General features: G+C 33.5%; 1 protein-coding gene across 1 annotated transcript; it reads left to right on the top strand.

Moving 5' to 3' along the window:
* The first annotated feature begins 304 nt into the window (after positions 1-304).
* On the top strand, positions 305-22,655 carry LOC140436586 (pancreatic triacylglycerol lipase-like). The gene is made up of 7 exons (XM_072525529.1): positions 305-458; positions 560-649; positions 1,351-1,544; positions 11,799-12,114; positions 15,863-16,051; positions 21,079-21,232; positions 22,522-22,655. Exons 2-7 carry the CDS (start codon positions 595-597, stop codon positions 22,577-22,579), a joined length of 966 nt encoding a protein of 321 aa, XP_072381630.1. The 5' UTR covers positions 305-458; positions 560-594; the 3' UTR covers positions 22,580-22,655.
* Positions 22,656-23,262: the final 607 nt, after the last annotated feature.

The following is a 23,262-nucleotide window of genomic DNA, read 5'->3' as shown; positions in this document are numbered from 1 at the left end:
GAGCCTTCGTTATGCCATCATTTGCTTGATCTACCTCTTCCATTTTGTCTTGCAAGCCTTGTAGATATCTGGTTAGTGTATCTTTATACAGGTCGTTGTTTTCTGGGGGAGTCTATTTCTTTTCTTTTCTTGTTTTTAAGATTATTTTTGATCTTTCCAATTTTATTTGTATTGGATATATAAAAAACCTTCAATGCTCATCTGTTTATTTCATTTTGTTCTCTATTATTAAAATAATATAATAGAAGGTATCCTTGACATTTGAAGCACGTGAACTCCTAATCAAGAATTGATTTTACATTTTAGCTTCAAGTACTGTAGATATTATGATAATAAATCTGATAATAGTTATTATTCTAATGATTTTAACAAAATAATAATATATAAAAGAACGTACTATTATTGCACAAATTAATCTGTTAGTTTTTGTGCACCTATAAGAAAAATATAAAAATTTGGTAAGTATAACAAAATTCAGTGGTTAAAAATATTTTTTACATATTATGTACAATATATTTTAGTATAACTAATAGAGCCAATAATTTTATAAAATTTATAGATACTGCTTTCGCATAAGTGACATACAAAGAGAAAATGAAGTTGATTTTTTGTTTACTGGGGGTTGTTACCTTAGTAGTGAGCACTCCAGGTAAGTAAATCATTTTTTTACGAATCCGTAAATCGATCTCTGTAAATCGAATCGTTTTAAAAATTAAGCAATAAATTTTGTCATAGTTTAATCTCCTACATGGGTTTTATTAACTGCTTTGCAATGTCTTTCACACTCCTATCTTCTCACCTAATTTTCATTTAAAGTAGACGGATGGTACTTTGAAAGTTATAAATTTCGGAGTTTATACCGTGTGCCTCCAACGAACTCTATAGTTTGTCGTCCCAAGTATGCTCAGTGTATTTGGAACTGAGGGACCTTAACGATAATGGTAAATGAGTAATAAAGAACAATAAATAAAAAAGAAGTCCCTCGAAATGGACATATTTCCTTATTCACTGTTCACTTTTACGTACCCCTATTTATATAATTTTCTTTTTTTTATTTTATTTTATTATTATTTTTTTATTTTATTTTATTATTTCTATTTTGGCACTTCTATGGTCGGTTTTAGGCCGAAGTATTTTTAGCTGATTCTGTTCTGGCAAGTTCATCAGCTATTTCATTGTCATATTTATATTTCCCGATTACTTAGGTCACATACCCATATATTTAATATCAACCAATTCTTGAGTGTTGTTTTTATCGAATGTTTATAGTTTTTGGTTTAACTTTTAATTAAAAATTAATGTATATTTAAACCGTAAAGAATACAAAAGTCTGTTATTTTTTTATTTTAGTGTACCAGGAAAACTTACAGAAATACTATCCCCAAGGATCGGTTCCATGCCTATTCAAGGAAGGCATAAGTTATAATGCCTCTTCCAATGATATTAAAGTATATTTTAGAAACAAACAACATCCTGACAGTTCAGTGCCAATAGACATTAATCACAGTTCGGAAGTCGATGCGTTAGGATTTTCACCAAATAAAGTAAGATTAAAAAATTATTTTCTTACATTTCTTGATTTTTACGCAGCATAAACCTTATTAAAATATATTTCTGTTATATTTTCAATAACTGTATTAATCTTCAGCATATTTATCATTTTTCTAACGTTTTCTGTATCTTATGTACCCTTTTTGTCGATCGGATTAGCCAAGCGGGCTGGGCGGCTGGCTTCTCCTTCGCTTCAATGCGAGAGATGTCAGTTCGATCCCCGGCTCGGTGTGCAGAAAACAAAAAGGCTAACGCAGCAGTTTAAAATTCTAAAATGAATCTGCGGCTTAGTCTAGAATATGCTGGTATCTGATCGGCCTATGGTGGAGCAGTACGGCAAGAGATAAGGGCTTGCGGCTAGGTGATACTCCTCTAGTGATAGATCCCTACCGGAAGGGCGTCGAACGCCTAAATACCGGGTATATATATATATATATATATATATATATATATATATATATATATATATATATATGTACCCTTTGGTTTTGATTAGTTCATTTCACTGATTTGCTCTTAATATTTCCCTTTTTATTTTGCTTGATCTAAATCTCATTTTCTCAATCCATTGTTTTTTTTTCCTCAAAAGCGGATCCAGCGCCGATTTTCTAAGGCATTAACTTTTGGAGCGGGAGTACCGGTAGCCTGGGGGAACATTTTTAAAAATCAGTGTTCAATTTGTGAGTTTTAAGCCACTTTTTACACACTTTTAGTGCCACAAAGACATTCAAAAATTATCGTTATTAAAGTATTTTTATTTGTCTACCAACGAAAAATCAGCAAATTTTAACCTAAACCCCCATGAAGTCCAACAAGTAAAAAGAAAAAAATGTAGTTTAGTTTGTAACATTAAAATAGCATAAATAAAAAGCGAATAATATTGGTCAGGTTTAGAGATTCACGCGTCACTTTTTCCAGTATTTTGTTTCGCGGAAAGGGACGGGATAGCAATTTTTGCTGCGGGACGGGACAGCCATTTTTCTGCGAATAAGTAAATTTATTATTCGACTACCTTGACAAAACAATGTTAGAAATTATTACTGACCAAAACAATGACAAAGAAAACAATTTTACTAAACGCAGTTTCTAACTCTAATTTTTCGCAGTTTTCATTAGCACTAGAAACTCAGATATGCATAAATAATTAAGCAAAGTTGATGCAAGTGTCTGCAAGTCCCAAGTGCAAGTCTTGGGATCCTACCATATTGAGATATATGTTAGTAACTTTATTTCTCTTGGCTGACATGTTATAAAGTGATATTACTAAATCCATTGTTCCCACTGTGTGTCTGATGGATGATACATCCATACAAGTTGAAAGGGAGTTCAACACTCCTTAACGGAGCGGTACCTATCTGAGCCCCAAGCTATAACCAACCCCTCCTCCCCATCGCAGGACATATTGAATGGGGAGGCTTTTGTACTGACCGTTACTTTGGAGGCCCTGGGTAATAAGACATCCTTTGTTTTACTTTGTGTGGTAAGGCCACCTGATTTTAAGGATAGCTAGATGAACTTTTCTCCCTATGACTGATTGAATTTATTATTTGACTTGACTTTGGACTTTTGTCCCAAAAATGAGCCGCCATCACTCAGCCGCTGAATCGGTAAAAGAAATTTTGTTTTACTTGCCGGCTGAGTGCCCGAAAGGTCTGGCCACCGAGCTCACGCTTGTCGTACGTGACCTCGATGCTCAGGTTTCGCGTCTGTAGGTCCTCTGACCTGCCTGAGGAACTGCTCTGCCCGAGGAGTGATAGCCTGAGGGATGACTTTATGTTTGTGCCTCAGAATTCACTTGATGAAGTTGCATCGTTGGCATAACTGCTGTAACAGAGGGTTGTTAATAAAGGTTAAAATGAAAAAATAATAAAAACAGTAGCAATGGGTGGGGTGTGCACTCTGAGGACTATACGGCCATCACACACCCCGTGTATATATTTTTTGGTTTTTATCTTTTACAGTATAACTGGTTAGTAAAATAAAACAACTAAAAATAAGAAATAAGATAATAAAGGGATTTTTTTTCTGTTACTGCGTACGTTGGACTATCGCATGGCTATCTCATTCTTTATTAATCTAGGTTATCTTTATATCCTGCTGGTTGCTACCTGAGCCGTCTATGTATCGTCCTTACGTTTTCGCCATAGTCTGTTAACTGTCTTAATAATCTGCTCGGGTGGTTCCTGAAGTTGTTGAATATCTCGTGTACTCTTTCGTCCAATATTCTCAGAATTTCCTTTTGTTGTGAATTCCTTAATACGTACCTTAATAGGACGTACTTAGGAATATTCATAGCCTATATGATCATAAAGTTTTGGACGGTCTGTATCCGTTTTCTGTTGGTTTTATACAAATGTCCCCATGCTGCTGAGGGCTATGTTTTTCTTGGCAAAATTAAGCAGTTTTCCATCCTAATCTTTGTTTTAAATCTCCTCTTTTGACTTATTAGTGATGAAAGTTGACTCCTGTGTGCTTTATCTTTGTTGACCGTTTGTTTTAAGTGCTCTGTGAAGGTCAGCTTTTTATCCAAAGCTATGCTTAGATATTTGGCTTGGTTCGACCATTCGATTGGGATATCAAATAGAGATAGTAGCCCATTTGGTCTGCCTTTGCTTTTTTGTACATGACGGCCTGTGTTTTGTCAGGGTTGACTGCTATTTTCTACTACACATACCATACCTAAAGTTCGTTGAGTGCTCCTTGCAAGTGTCTCGTAGCTAGATGTGGGTTAATACTGCTAGCAGTCATCACTGTATCGCCTGCATACAGACTTAGCATTGAACTGGGTTCAGATGGTGTGTCTGCCATATATATGGTATATAGTGACAGCACCGCCTCCTGTGGCACAACAGCTTCCATAGTCCCGACTTCGAACAGCCTTGACCCTATCCGAACTCTGAACCTTCTGTCGGCTAGGTATTATGAGAGGAGACAGGTCATCGCCTCGCTATAACCATACAAGCTCATTTTATACAGCAGGGCTTCGTGCCATACTCTATTAAAAGTTTACTGACATCTAGAATGACTGCTGCTGTATATTTCTTTTTATTGAACCATTTTATGATTCTTTTTTCAGTCTAGTTAGTGTATATTTTTTCTGTATTTTTTTTAAGTTGTTTTAATTTTTCCAATGTAATTTCTACTGGTGACAAGACATTTGCTGTTTGAAGTTGAATTCAAATTTGTCATAACGAATTGGTAATCCAACAGACGGTGATCCTTTCAGATAGTGAACACTTCTACACTACCTACAGGCAAGTAGTGTCTCCATGATCGTTAGAATAAAGGACAAAAAAAGGACTAAAAATATATAGACTATATATATATATATATATAGATATATATATATATATATATATATATATATATATATATATATATATATATATAAAATAAAATTATCTTTTATATTCTTCAGCACACACGTGGAGGCTTCTTTCTAACTGCCACATAAGCTACGTGTTCATTTTATTCAAGCTGTTTCCTCTTTTGGGTATTCTAAAAATACCAAGATATTTTATCAGACATCATCAATAACATCCACTTGATTACTTATTTATCTAATGGATACTTATAAAACCATTTGGTATTTATTAAAATATAGTGTTTTATTAAGTGTAAAAAAACCAGAGAATCTCAAGTGAGGCATGCTGTTGATAACGTTTACAAAAGCTATATATTTTTTATTGTATGAAGAAACAAATAAGTACTTATAGGACAAAAATTTGATAACGAGAATAACAAACTTGATAGGCCTGCTATTATGTTCGCTTGAATCATAAACTTTATCACGTTTTCAAACAATGATTGCGTACCATATATAATATCTCAGTAAAATTTTTGTAATGTGATGTCACCCTGTATTTCATATAGATAATTATCTATATTTAAATAAAGACCATTATACCAGTCTATCTTTGAAAAAAGCATTTATTTTGCGTAAAAATCTTATACGCATATTTGAAGGTTTTGAAATATATATGAGCAGCATTAGCTGATGACAAATCATTAAAGACCTACTGATTTCGCTTTGTTTCTCTTTAAACAATCTTAAAAAGTAAACAAAAAACATTTTTTTGATTATGAACATTTAAAGACATTCTACAGAAAAATGATTCAAAAACTAGTAGATCATAAAAAGTTCTGTATTTTGAGTGCTTTCAAATTAAAATACATAACCAATTAACCGAGATAATTGCAAAAAACCGTTATTTTTGCAGTGATTCATAAATTGTAAGTGTAGCAGTCAATGAAGTGTGCTAAAGTTTAAACAGAACGACCAAACAGTTTATAACTTATTCAATTTGTTTATTTCGAAGAGCGATTATTTAAAGAACTGTACTTGCTCAAATAGTAACTCTACATGTATTTTGTAAATAGCAATCGATTATATGAGGCTTTGTTTTTAAGGCATTTGAAAAAAAAAACCTTCAGATTTTATTAAAATTGTTACTAAAAAACAGTTTGAAAAAGGGACGACTTTTTAGCTTATAAACATTTATAACACCTTTGACATTTTTCTGTCACGCGCTAGTGAGTGGGCTGAATGAGAAACTGGTCAAAAAACACACTAAAAAAAAACAAAATCTTCTATCACCAATAGAAAACAAGATAGATACTATTTTTTTTAAACCATATTTTCTTTGTTTATTAACATTTAGAGCAGAAACTTAAAAAGGTTGTAAATGAAGATCTCGATTTTATAATCCAACGGCATACATAGTAAAGAATTAAAAATCTATAGTCCGGTATGGTAATGGTTCCTACTCGTTAAATACCACCACGAAAAAGTGGAGGAGAGAAATGTCCTCTGCAATATCTTAGCTTTATTTGTCTTAGTATTTCTCACACAAGGTTCTGTTTTTTTTTAAAGTATGTTTTTCCACCAAATTTTCATTGAGCGTACTTACAACTGTGTGACATAAAAAACATCTAAGTTATTATAAGTGTTTAGAAAATAAAAAGTCAGACCTTTTTCAAATTGTTTTTTAATAACAAAAATAAATTGTTAAATTTTTTAATATACCTTAAAAAAGAAACCTCAAAGAATCGATTGCGATTTATAAAATACCTCTAGAGTGACTGTTTGGAGACAATAACAATTGTTTACATAAGCTGCTTAAATGATTACTCTCCGGGATAAATAAATTGAAAAACTTATAAACTATTCGGAAAATTTGTTTGAAATTTAGCACACTTTAATAACTTATTAACTGCCGCAATTTTTAGCAGTTATATTGCATGCCTTTTTCTTCTTCTTCTTCCTATTTATAAGCAATTCTTCTTGTTCGTTGGCTTAATACCTCTATGGAAGGTTGTCACTCCATCTTTTGCGCGGTCGTCTGATACTTCTTCTGCCGATTGGTTACTTATATCTTGCTATTTTGACGACATGGGTCTTTTCCATTCAATTCTGCTTACGTGGTTATTTTATTTTTTTTTATTTTGTGTCGATTAATTTATAAAATGTACGTTATATTTTCTTCTAATGTCTTCACTTCTCTTCCGATCTCTCGGCGTATTTCCTGTAATTCTTTTCAGTACTCTCATCTCTGTCGTTTCCAGTAGTCTTTGCGTTGTGGCTGTATCTGGTCTTGTTTCCGAAGTATATGTCATTATTGGTCTTATACTGGCTTTATAAATTCTTGACTCCATCTCAGTGTTAATGTGTCTGTTTCGCCATATAGTGTTATTAAGGCATCCTGCCAGTCTATTTGCTTTTTGTACTTGATCTCTTACTTCTTTGCCAAAGTCTTAATACTAATGCCATCAATTTCTACTTTACATCTGGTTGGTTCTTTGCTACTACTATTGTTTTATACAAAAAGAGAAATGAAACAATTTCTACCTAGCGAAACCGAATTCAAATTTTTACCGTTCGGTTTCGCTAGGTAGAAATTGTTTGATTTCTCTTTTTGTTTTTAGATGGCGTAGCTACGTCCGTATATAGTTATTTTAATAACTATTGTCTAGGACGGGAGAGATTTTTGTTTTGGTTCAGAGCAGTGACTATACCGTTCTGACGAGACCTAAGGAGGTCGAAATACGTATCAGCGGTTGTCGCTGCCCTGTATCAAAACAAAAATCTAATACCGTCATTATGTACTATTGTTTTAGTTTTCTGAGATGAAATTGTCATATTAAATTCTTTTCCTCTTATGGTAAATCTGTGGACAAGTCTTTGCAGACTATCTTCATCTTGCGCTATCAATATTGCGTCTTCTGCGTAACAGTGTATTTTGATTTCTTTGTTTCAGATTCTGTATCCTCTTCTTTTGTTCACAGTTTTGATGATTTTATTCATGATCAAATTGAAAAGCATGGGTCTCAATGAATCCCCTTGTCTTATTCCGTTGCCTATTTCTATAGGTTCTGTAACTTCTCCATTTATTCTGACTTTTATTTTGTTGTTGTGGTAGATGTTTTCCTAAGTTTTATTATATTTAGGGGAACTTCTCTATTATAGAGAAGATGTATTACATTTTTGAGTCTTACTCTGTCAAACGCTTTCTTTAGTTCAATTAGACACAGAAATGTTTGTCTATTACACTCTAGTGATTTCTCAGTAATTTGCTATAAAACGAATATTGCACCTGTACACGATCTTCTACAATAAAAATCCTGTTGTTCATCTTCTAAACTTATCCTCTGATTTATTAGCACTTGCAAAATTTTAGTTGTTCGTTTTAGCGTAGTATTTAACAAGTTTATACCTTTGTAGTTTTCTGGCTGTTTTTTGTCTCCTTTCTTGAATAGTGGAATTAGTTCGCTCCTTCTCCATTCTTCCTGTATTTTATTGTGTTTTATAATTTTTTTAATTAATGTTGTTAATTGTTCTGTCATTGCTGCTTCACAATATTTCAGTAACTCGTTTGGTATCCCGTCTTTACCTGCTGCTTTTCTGTTCTTCAGGTTTTCAAATATTTTTCGAATTTGCTGTACATTTATAGTAAGTTCTTCATTTGTGGTAATTTCTGGTATTTCCACCATGTCTGGTGTTTTAGGTGAATTTCAGGCCTGCAATAGATTGTTAAAAAAATAGAAATAGCAACAGGAATAGTATTATTAGTAAGAGTAATGGTAGTATTGTTTTTAACTTCTTCTAAATGTGCCTATCTTCCAAAGAAGTTGGCGACCACATTGACCAATATTATTCTATTCACAGCAGCTCGAAATAAATCAGTTGATGTTAAACCAGTCCACTTCCTAAGATTAGACAGTCAGGATATACGCCTACATCCAATGCCTCTCTTAACGCTTTGTAGAATCAACTGTAAAAGTCGGTATTTATGATTACGCATGATGTGGCTGAAGAAAGCTAATTTTCTAATATTTACGGTGTTAATAATTTCTTTTCTTAGCCTCTGAAAACTAATTATATTACTCGTGTGGTGTATATATGAGACCCTCAACATACATCTGTAGCACCACATTTAAAATGCCTCTAATCGTTTTATGGCATTTTCTGTAAGGATCCAGCTTTCTACTCCATAGAGAAGGACACTAAAGACTTAACATCTAAGAATTCTTATGCGTATATTGATACTTAAAGATAGGTTGTAGAGAATCTTCCTAAGGCTGTTAAAAGAGCTTCTGGCTTTTTCAATACGAGTTTTTATTTCGTAGGTGTGATCTCAAGTATCCTTAATATTGCAGATAACATTGCAGCAACACTGTATCGTCTGCATATTTAATATTGTTTATAAGTTGGCCATTTACAGTATCATCCCATCCCATCTTCTGATTCATCCAAGGCCTCTCTAAAGATGATTTCAGAAAATATGTTAAATAATGCCGCTGACAATATGCAACCCTGTCTAACTCCTTTTTCGACTGTGAAGATCTCGGACAGTTCATTTTCTAATCGCACTGTTGCTTTTTGTTGGAGATGTTTTAAGGATATCGATTAGTTTTCCATGTGGGACTTTATCAAATGCCTTCTCGAAATTAATGAAAGATGCATACACATCGCAAAAAAGATGAAAAACTAAGTCAACCCACGAAAACCCTTATAGAACTAAGGCGACAAATGAAAGGAGATAACACTACAAGCAAAGAAGCGATAAATCAAATAAATAAGACGATCACAAAGGCAATAAGAAAAGACATAAGAAACTACAATGTAGAAAAAACAAAACAGGCAATAGAGCAAAATAAGAACATGAAAGTTTTGAAGAGAAGCGTACAAAAGGGGAAAATAGAAATTAACAAACTGAGAAACAGAACTGGAGAAGAAACAACGAACAGAGATGAAATATTAAGAATAGTCGAAGAGTTCTACACAGAGTTATATAGATCAATAACAATACGAAACCTCCAATTACACTAAAAACTGGGGTATTAAACCAAGGATCAGATTTAATGCCCGATATAACAAAATCAGAAATCAAAGAAGCCCTGAAGAAAATGAAAAATAATCAAACCCCGGGTGAAGATGGAATAGTATCAGAAGCACTAAAAATTGGAGGGGATGTATTACTTGAAAAAATTAAACAACTTTTCAATATCTGCCTTCACAGCGCCAATATTCCAACAGACTGGAACAACGCTACTATGATTCTATTACACAAAGCAGGAGACAAAGCAAATTTAGAGAATTACAGACCGATTAGCCTCCTCAGCCATATATATATATATATATATATATATATATATATATATATATATATATATATATATATATATATATATATATATAAGTTGTTTACGCGAATACTAGTTAAGACAATGGAAAGAAAATTAGAGACTTATCAATCAAGAGAACAGGCAGGATTTCGAAAAAGTTAAGGAACAAATGACCATCTACAAAGTATAAAAACCCTAATAGAGAAAGCAGTGGAATACAATAAACCTCTAGTTCTAATATTTATCGATTTTCATTAAACCTTTGACACAGTTGAGCTAAGCAAAAAATTACAGGCGCTTAAAGAATGCAGGCTAGATTATAGATATACTAAATTATTATACAAAATATAGCTGCAGGCAACCACCACTGTCAGGTTACATACTAACAGTAATCGCATAAAAATAGAACGGGGGGTTAGACAAGGAGACCCAATGTCACCTAAACTTTTTAATACGGTGCTAGAACATGCTTTTAAGAATTTGGATTGGATGACAAAGGGAATAAAAATAGATGGAGAATATCTAAACAACTTACGTTTCGCCGATGATATACTTATAATAGCTGAAGATCTAGGTATGGCAAGAGAGATGGTACAGGAACTCGGTGTGGCTACAGGAAGTGTAGGTTTAAATATAAATATCTCGAAAACAAAAATCATGACCAATTTGGTACCCAACCAGAACATCAGTATTGGTGGGAAAGAAATAGAACTCGTAGATAGATATAAATACCTGGGACATGAAATTATGATTGGCAGGGATAACCAGACTCATGAACTGAAGAGAAGAATCGAGACAGAATAACCAACGAAGACATCAGGAGAAGAACCGGAGTGACTGACATCATCAAGAAGATAGCCAGACTAAAATGGAGATGGGCAGGACACATAGCCAGAATGACAGATGGGCGATGGACAAAGAGGTTATTGGAATGGAGGCCAAGGGAAGACAAGAGAAGCGTCGGTCGACCACCTACAAGATGGACTGACGATTTAAGAAAACTCAATAAAAACTGGATGAGAGCGGCGAAAGATAGACGGGGTTGGAAACATGAGGAAGAGGCCTATGTTCAGCAGTGGACTGTTGAGGCTGGATGATGGATGATGGCATACACATCTTAGTTGACATCCCTGACTCTCTGTATTAGAACTTGTAAACTAAAAAGTACTTCCCTCGTTCCGAGTCCTGCTCTGAATCCAAATTAAACTTCGCTTAGGTGTTCTTCTAATTTGTTATATATGCGCGAGTGGATAATAGTAAGAAGAACTTTAAGTACATAGCTCATCAAACTAATTAATCTATGGTCTTTACATTTTCTAGCGTTGGCCTTTTTAGGAAGTGGAATGAATATAGATAGTAGCCAGTTTTTTGGTAAATCACCAGTCTCGTAGATGTTATTGAATAGCTTCGTAAGAGCTGTGATTTGGTGTGCCTCTAATAGCTTTAAAATTTCACCATGCACCTCATCAGGTCCTGGTGATTTCCTGTATTTCTGGGCCGTAGTGATTGTTTATTTCAGTCGGACTTTGTGCCGCATCTTCGAATAATTCTTGCACATTTAGTGCAAATCATGAAACCTTCGTAGAATTAAAAGATATTTTTATTACACTATTGAATTTTAGGATACCATGTTTATTGTCCACGGCTGGCACAACGGTCACGACTCCCCAGTATGTGATGAGGTATCCAAAGCAGTACTACATAACAACGACATAAACGTTTTCTTAATCGATTGGAACGCTATCGCCCGAAACCTTTACGTAGTAGCCTACAAGGCAGTTCCAGAAGTCGGTAAATTACTAGGAACTCTTATTAGAAATTTGGTTAACAATAATAAGTTGAATTTAAATAAAGCTGCTATCGTTGGACATTCATTGGGAGCTCATGTCGCTGGATTGGCCGGACATGAACTTAATGGTGCTATTAACCACATTGTAGGTTAGTATTTATCTTAGTAAATTAATTTATTTTATCTAAGAAAAAATACATTTTACAATAAATGAGACTTGATTTATTCTCCTTGGAAATGGCGTAGAATTAAAGAAAATTATCTTAATTTCATTACACTTATGATAAAATATACTAACTGAATTTAAATCTTAGAGATAACAGTAATAATCATATAAATTAAACTGTTTATTTTGTTATTAATTTTGAACGTCAACCTTAAAGTTTTGTAAATTGAACGGGAAAAAACGATATCCTTAGTGTTTGTTATTGGTTTAGATTAATTACAAATAGGGATTATTTCTTCTTCTAATCTAATAACAGGCTAGGATGACATGCTACGCAAACGCAGTTTGTCCGGTAAGATAACGCCTAGCGCCACCTTGGAAAGAAATCTAAACTACTAACTGACATTTCAATCTACTCAGTCAAGTCAATCATATTTTGTTGTTGAAACGATACGTTTAATTAATAATACTAATAATATTAATTACATAATAACGAAAATATAATAACGAATAATTTTTTGCAAAAATTGCCAAAAAATTGGTTGTATTCTTACAAATTTTTTTGTTGATGGTTGCGAGGATACTGTCACCTCGGGGGAACAAATAAGGGTCTAACCACCTTCTGTTATCTCCGGGTGCTCTGTAGAGGACTTCGAATATCGCAGTCGGGAGCTCCTCTACCCAAGTCCATTCACTGGGTATGGACTTGTAAATATTTTTCTTCTGATGGCTTGTCTTGAAAAAGACAAGATATTTCTTACATGACAAAGGTAACTTACATGACCAAGTCGAAATAAAGCATCAGGTCATGGTCTTCTGAAGGCTTGTCTTAAAAAAGACAAGATATTTCTTACATGACAAAAATATAGGTTGAAATAAAACATCAGATTGTAGTTGAATAATATCTCAGCCACAGAGTATAATTGGAACAGCAGGAAGCAGCGCCCCAAGAGCACTAAGCTCTCGGAGAGCCCGTGAGCGACTGACTTCGCTGACCTGAAAATCGCCAATATTTATGTGTGCCGTTCGAGCGATAAATAGGGATTTCCAAGTCAAGAGCCAATGGGAAAATTCGAGGCGGGGCGATGCGCATCGAAATGCGCACTAGTCCACACACTATGGCATTCGATGACAATAGAATATCAATGTTTTTTCTGTTTTTTTCAGTTTTTTGCAATATCTTTGCTTTTATTTTCATTTTTGATCGTACCTTTTTTACCAAAAAGCAAGCTGTGATCGTTTCGGATGTTAGCCAAGTTCATAGTTTTGACATCTAATATTTGAGATAGATTTATTACACTTCGTAGATTCCGATAGTCAATATAGTCCTCTTAGCACTATAGTCAAGTTAAGAATAGGTATGGACCAACCAGTACATTTTTTTAATGTTACAAACAATGTAACATTCTTAATTTGTCGTCAAATTTAATTTCATTACTTAAAATATTTCTAATTTGCCAGAATTTATTTTTATCATAGACACTTCTATGGTCGATCACGTCTATCGGAGCAGTAGATAATCCCATTCTACGTTGCTATTAATTCTCGGCTTTTAAGTAAGTATTTTAGTTGTTGAGTTTTTTTGTTCCGAAAATGAGTTTTGGTTTTTCCTATTTTCGAAATAACGCAGTTAGATAGGGAGCAACTGTAGGCCTTCTAATTTGCCTACATATATTTTATGGATTTTACATGCTACAAGACTACTATGTAAAATCTTCAATAATATCTATGACACAGGCAATATCCCAAAAGATTGGCTACTTTCAGAATTTATTACCTTACCAAAGAAACAGGGAGCAAAAAAGTGCGGAGAATATAGGCTAATAAGTCTAATGAGCCATACATTAAAACTTTTTCTTAAAATTATACATCGTAGAATATACAAGCTATGCGAAGAGAGAATACAAGACACACAGTTTGGATTCATAAAGGGCGTAGGTACAAGAGATGCACTGTTTAGTCTACAAGTATTATTTCAAAGATGCAGAGATATGACTTGCGATATTTACACCTGCTTTGTGGACTACCAAAAAGCATTTGATACAGTTCAACACCAAAAAATGATGGATATTCTAACAAAAGCCCAAATGGATGATAAAGATCGGCGTATAATACAAAATTTATACTGGAACCAATCAGCCACAATAAGAACGAATTTTGGAGGTGAACCAACGGAAATGATCCAGATTCTACGAGGCGTTAGACAAGGTTGTATACTTTCACCTATATTATTTAATCTATATTCAGAGGAAATATTTAGTGAAGCCTTGGAAAAATGCGAACATGGAATACTTCTAAATGGAGAACGCCTAAACAACATCCGTTATGCAGACGACACCGTTATTTTTGCAGACAGTTTGAACAGTTTACAGCAACTGATAAACAGAGTAAATGAAGTAAGTGAAAGATTTGGACTTCAAGTAAATATAACAAAAACTAAATTTATGATCATCAGCAAAAATAAAGTTAGAGACGCTCAACTACTTATCAATAATACACCAGTGGACCGAGTAAAACAGTATAACTATCTTGGAACAACAGTAAATGAACAATGGGATCACTCACAGGAAATAAAATGTAGAATAGAGAAGGCTAGGAGTGCATTCAATAACATGGCCAAACTCTTTAAAAGCCACAATCTTAATCTGGAGATAAAAGTAAGGCTCCTACGATGTTATATCTTCTCAATATTGTATTACGGAGTTGAATCCTGGACACTAACTGAAGCAATGGAGAAAAAACTTGAAGCCTTCGAGATGTGGCTATACAGGCGAATTCTAAGGATATCATGGACAGACAAGATATCCAACGAGACCGTATTACGAAGAGTGGGCAAAGAAAGAGAGGTGATGTATACCATTAAAAGGAGAAAGTTGGAATAACTCGGACATATAATGAGAAACAGCACTAAATACAGATTACTGAAGGTAATCCTACAGGGTAAAGTATTCGGAAAGCGAGGAATTGGGAGAAGGAGAATATCATGGTTGAAGAACCTGAGGAAATGGTTCTCCACAACAACAACGAATCTATTTAAAGCATCAGTCAATAAAATAATTATAGCCAGAATGATTGCCAATATTCGGAACGAATAGGCACTGAAAGAAGAAGAAGACATGCTACCGGTAACTTTTGAATCTGAGAATTGGAAATTTGAGGTTGCGATTCTTCTCTGTGAATATTTCTATGGTAATTTCCGGTATTTCTGTATCCAGGATGTTTCTCAGGATTTGATTTGGGTTGGATTTCAAGAACTGGTAATTTTGTATGGTTTGAACAAATTGTTTTATGGATTGAGAACCTTTAATATGATAGGCTACGACTATATACGGCAAAGTTTAATTAAGTTAAGAACAACATCAATGTATTAATTTTAGAGTCAGTTTGGTGTAATTAAATTAAAATTTTGTTTTTTTTAATAATATAGTTGGAGTGCCAAATACATGGTACCTTTTTGTTTAATTTAGTTATCGAATGATCAGACAAACAATTATCTAATAATTTTTTGTCTGATCCTTTTCATTGATCAGGGGTTTAACACTCTTAATCTTGTAATTAATTTATTAAAAGGTTTAAAAAGATTTTGTATTTTCGGTAAAACTTCTTTAAGTCAATTTATTTTATAATTTGATTTTCCTTTAAGAATACTTAAATATAAAATTAGAAGTATATGAATAAATTGTTAATTTTTTTAGTAATAAAGGTTTTTAATAAATTTCGATTAAATATAGGTCTAGACCCTGCTCTACCATGTTTTTCATACAACGATGTCGATCAAAGATTGGACCCTACCGATGCGAAGTACGTCGAGGTAATTCATACGTGCGCAGGTTTATTGGGCTTTGATGTAGACATTGGAGACTCAGATTATTACCCTAATGGTGGAAAAAATCAACCTGGCTGCGATTTGGACGTTGTAGGTAAGAAATTCTTCACTTTTTATAAAATAATTCATTCTTAGTATATACCGGTCCGTACTACTCAACGGCTTCGAGAGGATGAGCTGGTAAGTGGAAGGGTTTTGTCCTAAAATTGACAAAGCCGTCTCAAAGATGGATGAACCAAGAATATCACGGCATAAGGATGCAGAAGGCAAGGAGAATTCACTCCATTAAAGATCTTTCAAGATATATCAAGGAAAATCACTAATGAAGAGTCAAATCAAAAAGGGCCCTGAGTACCTGGCATCCCTTAAATGGGATAAGGGTGCAAATAATCTCTAGGTAAAATAAATTAAATATAAATCATATTGGGACGTCGAATATACTAACATAGAAGAGATATTTAGCTTCTGCGAAGTAAGATGACCCAGAGCTGGACAATATTATTATAACGACATTGTTCTTTATTACTGAGTTAGCAGTACTGCTGATCACAAAAATTGTATAGGGAGTATGATTAAAAAAGCACTATAACCATATGTCTTAACCTTTATTCCCTATAATAAAAAGTAATAATGTTACAGGAGAAAAACATAAAAAAACAGGAGATCGATTAATACAATATGTTGTGTCAAGATAAAGAGCTAATTATCACAAATACTACCACCAAGAAGACATTATACACAGAGTGTACCAGGAAAGAACGAAAATAATCTGTTTAGAAACTAAATCCATTATATATGCTTGTTAACAAAATATTTAGAATTGGGATTAAAAGCATAAAATCATATCCCAGTGCTGATGCAGACTCCGACCACAATCTATTTAAACAAAGCAGCAACAAACAAAACAGCTTTAAACAAAGATATTAACAATGCCTGGACCGAAATGAAGGCGGCAGTACTTAACGCTGGTGAAACGTTTGTGGGTAGAAAAGAAGCAAGTGCCAAAAAGGTTGGCACTGGTTGACATTAGATTATATATATATATATATATATATATATATATATATATATATATATATATATATATATATATATATATATAAAGCTTATAAAACATATAAAAGAAAAACGAGAATACAAAAATGCAAATTAAGAAGCATACAAGAAAATAAAGACACTATTAGAAACACGGATCAAGGAAGCGTAGTTAATTATAGCTATTGCTCTAAACGCAGGATCTTCTAGCATTGATTCCACAAATGATTCCTCTGCTCCTGTAGTAATCCTTCTTTCTTCTTCTTCTTCTGGTTCCTATCCGTTTCGGATGTTGGAAATCATATTGGCAATCATGACCTTGCTCGCTGCGGCTCGAAACAGCTCCGTTGAGGTTTTCTTAAACCATGTTCTTAAATTCCACAGCCATGATATTCTCCTTCTACCGGGTCCTCGCTTACCTTTGACTTTACCTTGCAATATAGACTGCAGCAGGGAGTAACGGTGCTGATTTCTCATAACGTGTCCCAGATATTGCAATTTTATGCGTTTGATCGTAAACACAATCTCTGGGTCCTTCTTCATTTTTTCTAGAACTTCCTTGTTCGTGATCCTTGCTGTCCATGATATTCTCAGCATTCTTCTATAAAGCCACATATCAAATGCTTCAAGTTTTTTAATAGTGGTGTCTGTAAGCGTCCATGCCTCCGCCCCGTACAACAACACAGAGAAAACATAGCATCTCAAATGTCTCATTTTTGTATCCAGGGATATGTTGTGACTTTTGAAGATGGCGCTCATTTTGTTAAAGACCGTTCTTGCCTTTCCTATGCGGCACTTTATTTCCTGAACATTGCTCCACTGTTCGTTTATAATAGTTCCCAGGTAGCAATACTGTTTTACTCGCTCTATCTGCGTCCCATTAATGTATAGATGAGCCCCATTTATATTCTCCTTGCTGACAATCATTTGTTTGGTTTTGTGGGTATTAATGTTTAGTCTGTACTGTTGACTGTACTCGTTTATTCTGTCCATTAGCCTCTGAAGTCCCTCTAAACTATCTGCTATCACCATGGTGTCGTCGGCATATCTAACATTGTTTACTCTTTCACCATTTAGAAGGATGCCTTCGTCTATTCCGTAAAGAGCCTCGTTAAAAATTTTTTCTGAGTACATATTAAATATCAACGGCGATAGAATACATCCCTGTCTAACTCCGCGTAGTATTTTTATGTGATCTGTTTCTTCTCCGTTAATTTTCATGTATGCGGTCTGATTCCAGTGTAGTTCTGAAATTATTCTGAGGTCTTTGTCATCCAGGTCTGCTTCTTTTAAAATGTTTATCATCTTTTGATGTTGAACTCTGTCAAATGCCTTTTCATAGTCGATCAAGCACGCGTATACGTCGCAGTTAACGTCCCTGCATCTTTGAATCAGTACCTGTACTCCGAAAAGTGCCTCTCTGGTACCCACTGCGTTAATGAAGCCGAACTGTCTGTCTGATATTTGTTCCTCGCACTTCTTATAAATTATTCCATGGATGACTCTAAGAAACAGTTTCAACATGTGGCTCATTAGGCTGATTGTTCGATATTCTTCGCACTTTTTAGCCCCCTGTTTTTTAGGTATCGCTATGAATTCTGATTCTAGCCATTTATCAGGGATGATTCCTGTATTGTATATTTTATTGAAGACAGCCGTGATCCAATTTATTCCTTCATCCTCCAAGAGTTTTAAAAATTCAGCTTCGATATTATCAGGCCCTACAGCTTTTCTGCTTTTCATCCGTTTTATTGCTTCTTCTACCTCGGATTTAAGTATGTCTGGGCCCGTCATCCTCTCTGAAAATGGATGCCTATAATCCGTTCTTTGATCTTGAAAAAGTGTCTCCAAATATATTCTCCATTTGTCCTTCATCTCTTGGGTGTCAATGATTAATTTTCTATTGGTGTCTATGAGTTTCATTTGTGTTCTCTTTTTAAAAGTACCCGTTATTTCTTTTACCTTTTTGTGTACATTAAAATTGTCATGCTTGGCTTGTAGTCTTTCTATTTCTTTACATTTCTCTACAGCTTCTTTTTCTTTAGCTTCTCTTATTTTTCTTCTGATGTAAGCCTGCATTTTTTTGTATTCATCTTTATTTCCTTTAATTAACCTTCTGCGTTCCATTAAGTGAAGGATTTCTGGAGTCATCCAAGATTTCTTCTTTGTTTCTTTGTTTGGTTTTAGCAGATCTTGTTTAGTTTTCTTAATTATTTCTTCGAATTGATTGATTTCTCGTTGGATGTTATTTTCTTCTTTTAGTTGCTTAACTTGATTGTTAATATATTCCCCCACTTGCTTTTTAACTTCCGGATGTTGCAGGGCTGTCATGTCGTAGTTAGGTCTAGACTTTTTCTTTATTGTCTTCAGTCTCACATCCATGACTCCCACTAAAGGTATGTGGTCAGATTCAATGTCCGCTCCTGGATATGTTTTGACAGATTTAAAACTGTTTCTGAATCTTCTATTTACCAATATATAATCTATCTGGTTTCTAATTACGTTATGGGGTTTATCTGCTGGTGCCTTCCATGTATACAATCTCCTCGGTGGTAGTTTATAAAATGTGTTTAGAACCACTAGCTTGTTATCTTCTGCGAATATTTCTAGTTTGTCACCTCTTTCGTTTCTTTGTCCTAACCCAAAAGGTCCGATTAGAGACGTTTTCCGTTCGGCCCCAAGTTTTGCATTGAAATCCCCCATTATGATGCTGACTTCGTATTTAGGTATTCGTTCTAATATATCCTCTATGCTTTGGTAGAGAGTCTCTACTTCCTCGTCGTCTTTATCTTTCCTTAATCCTTCTTTAGTTAATATTATCTTTTCTAGCCGGGATTTCACTAATGACAACCAGTAAGTCATAATGATGTATTTGCGGTAACCTTCTACCTCTTTATACATTTTTTCATCATATAATTTGCAAGCTATGCTTATATTTGAGCCTTTTTCTGTAACATTAAAAATCCATCTAATCCAATAATCCCCTAAACCTTTTAATCCTCTTTTCTAATATTTTTTTTGTTAGATGCCTTGTTTTTAAACTCTGAATCTGCATTTCTGCAAACTGTTTTTCCAGATAAATCGATCAAATTTAATCAGTTTAACTTTAACCCTTAAATGCATCATGTTGCCGTTCGGCAACATAGGTAAACGATTGAATGAAATGTCTATTCTGATTCGAATTTGAAGTAACTGCATGGCGTTGCCTGTAGTCTACATAGTGTAAATATAAAATAGTTTGACAATTTTTCTAAAGATGGCATAAGCATGCACTTCGACCCATTGGATTGTTTGACAGCTAGCCTGTAACGTAGTGTATTATTTGATATAAAGTTTGTGAGCCGTATTTAGTTAGAATATAAGTTATTTATTATTAAACAAATATTCTAGTTAGTAGGTAAGGTATATACTTTATAGACAGCCACATTGGAAGATACAAAATTTCTGTAAAAAGTAGGAAATGGTACCCTTGGCTATTTTATCACTTACTTGCTCTAACAGTTGCCAATTCCTGGATACTCTATAAAAGAGTGACGGTTGCTAAGAACCCACAGGCAAACATTTTAACATAAGCAGCTTTTCGCACAGAACTTGCAGGATGTCTGTGCAAGATGAGCAGAATTACAGCAAAAGGAGGCACACCAATTGGAAGCTGACATCCAAGACAAGAAAAAGAGAGGATCAGCTCAGTACATTCTCCCCAAAGATATTAGGAGAGACCAATATAGACACTGGGCGCCTATAGAAGATAATAAACAACGGTGTAAATATCCCAATTCTAAGGGGTTTACACATACAATATGTCAGAAATGTGGTTTGGCACTGTGTTTCAATAAAAATAATAATTGTTTTAATAATCTTCATGTAAATTAACAATTTATATTTTATATCCTAACTTGACCTTGTATGCACAATGTAGCATTTTGGCAACAAACCTGTTATTGTCAAAAACAAATGTTTAAAATTAAACTTAATTTTTTTATTATTATTTTTGCACCATTTCTAAGCTTCCGCTCAAGACCTTTTTTGATATTTGAAATTATGCATTTAAGGCTTAAATATGATATTTATTTAATATATTTACAGGAATTTGTAGACATGGTAGATCATATTTATACTATTCGGAATCTTTAATTAGTGGAGGATTTGCTGCAAAACAATGCAATAGCTACAAAGACTTTAACAACAATCAATGTAATCAAGGAAGATCCAATATGGGAGAATATAATATCAACACAAGGTAAGAATTTTAGTATGTAAAGATTAATTCATTGTTTTTTGTATTAAACACACCATAAAATCTACATGAACTCTCAATGTACATCGGTAATTAATTGAAACCATTAAAAATAAGTCACGAAGTTTGGATTTCGTGAAGGTTTCAGAACAAGAGAAGCCTTATTTAGTATTGAGGTCCTTGTACAGCGCCCTAGGGATCTTTTATGGTTAATAAAAGCTTGTTTAAAAAGGTTTTTAATCGTTTCCGACACGTTAAACTTCTGGTTCCTCTTAAAGGGGTTAGCCTGGATAATTGTGATTTAAAATTACCAACTTGTACTATGACTGCCCAAATAAAAAGTTATATAAAGATATCAGAATTAGGTGGTATTCTTCAGGGTTGCGAATTATCTTCGCTGTTATTTAACGTTTACAGCAACAAAATAATAGAGAATGCACTCTATAACTGCGAAAAAGGCCTGACCTAAAAATAAAGAACTTAAGGTATACTTACAATACCGTTGTTATTGCAGATACTCTGGATTTACGAGAGTTTCACGATTAAGTTGCATCCAAAAGTTTGGATTTCGGGCTTAACCTGAATCTAGGAAAAAAAAATAGGTGACCACAAAATCAAAAAACATGAGGAGCATATTGAAAGTGAATATACAATAAGTACAATGGGTTTAATGTCCGATATTCCTAGGTTGCCAGCTTAATGGAAACTGCGATAATAGGCAAGACGTTCGAGAAATAATCTAATAGGATGGGGCATCATTTATCAAAATAAAACCAGTTTTGTGTAGTCGCGATCTTAGGACGACGTTACGAACAGTGGTGCAGCGCTTCTATGTATTAAGCATTCTGTATTATGGCGTGGAATCTTGACTCTTACTAGCGCTAAATGTAAAAACTGATAGCCTTTAATGTAAGGGGCTACTGTAATATGCTACAAATATATTGAATTGACAGAGTCCGTAACAGGAAAATCTTTTTAAAATTGATTAAGAAATACGAAGGCAAATACTTAATAAAGAAACTTAGACAAAGGTATGGAGTACGTGCAACTCTCTTTAGAAAACTAAAAGTTTTTTTATAAATCCTAAACCGTTTAAAATATTATCAATAAATTGTAATATGTAAAGTGAGTGCAAATCGGGAAAGACAAGATATAGGTAGTTACAGAATTCGTTATATGTATTATAATACCCTTCAACTGTTGTATTTATTTTTTTTAAATGTCGTAGTAAACTCTACAATCAATATAAAAATATTGATTTAAATATTCTAATTGATTTTCTTTATTTTTAGTGCCAGAGGCGGATATTACCTCAACACAAATAGTAAATCACCATATGCTCAACATTGATATAAATTTATAAAAAGAAAAAATAGAAAAAATATATAATTAAAAACCAAATAATAAAAAACCTTTAATAACTAAATTGTTTTATTACCTGCAAGTATATATATATATATATTTATATATATATATATATATATATATATATATATATATATATATATATATATATATATATATATATATATATATATATATATATATTGTGACAATTAGGGTTTATAGAAAATAATTTATAAGTTATATACTACATAATATTAGATATTTGGTTGTTTTAAATAAGTTATATACTAGAGAATTTAATAAAAATATATTTATGTGAGGGTATTTTTAATAAATTAGCATATAATAAGTGTAAAAAGGTTGTATTTTAATATTGTAAATATATATAAGTGAGCCATGTGCTTAGGCAACCAAAAATACTCTCGGAGATTGACAGATATTTATACTCTGAAGTGACGTTTAAGAATATTTACGAATATAAGTGGGTTATAATAATATATTGTTTGAAATGTGTATTTTATTAAATTAGAATGTTAAGTTACTAATTTAATTATATATTCTGATCTGAAAAGCCTAAATGTAAACAAAATTATTAATAGAAAAGAATGGAATTCTCTGGATCTCCGGAGATGGCCATGTTTGCGAAATGGTTTGTTCCAGAAAATTCATACAAGTATGAAATAGAA

The sequence above is a fragment of the Diabrotica undecimpunctata genome, chromosome 3, assembly GCF_040954645.1.
Source record: "Diabrotica undecimpunctata isolate CICGRU chromosome 3, icDiaUnde3, whole genome shotgun sequence".
Classification (NCBI taxonomy): Eukaryota; Metazoa; Arthropoda; class Insecta; order Coleoptera; family Chrysomelidae; genus Diabrotica; species Diabrotica undecimpunctata.
This window is presented reverse-complemented; position numbering and strand designations above follow the sequence as displayed.

Coding starts and splice junctions, on each gene's coding strand:
- LOC140436586 (XM_072525529.1), top strand. CDS start 595: ATGAAGTTGATTTTTTGTTTACTGGGGGTTGTTACCTTAGTAGTGAGC. Junction 12,115..15,862: donor TGCTATTAACCACATTGTAG/GTTAGTATTTAT, acceptor GATTAAATATAG/GTCTAGACCCTGCTCTACCA. Junction 16,052..21,078: donor CTGCGATTTGGACGTTGTAG/GTAAGAAATTCT, acceptor ATATATTTACAG/GAATTTGTAGACATGGTAGA.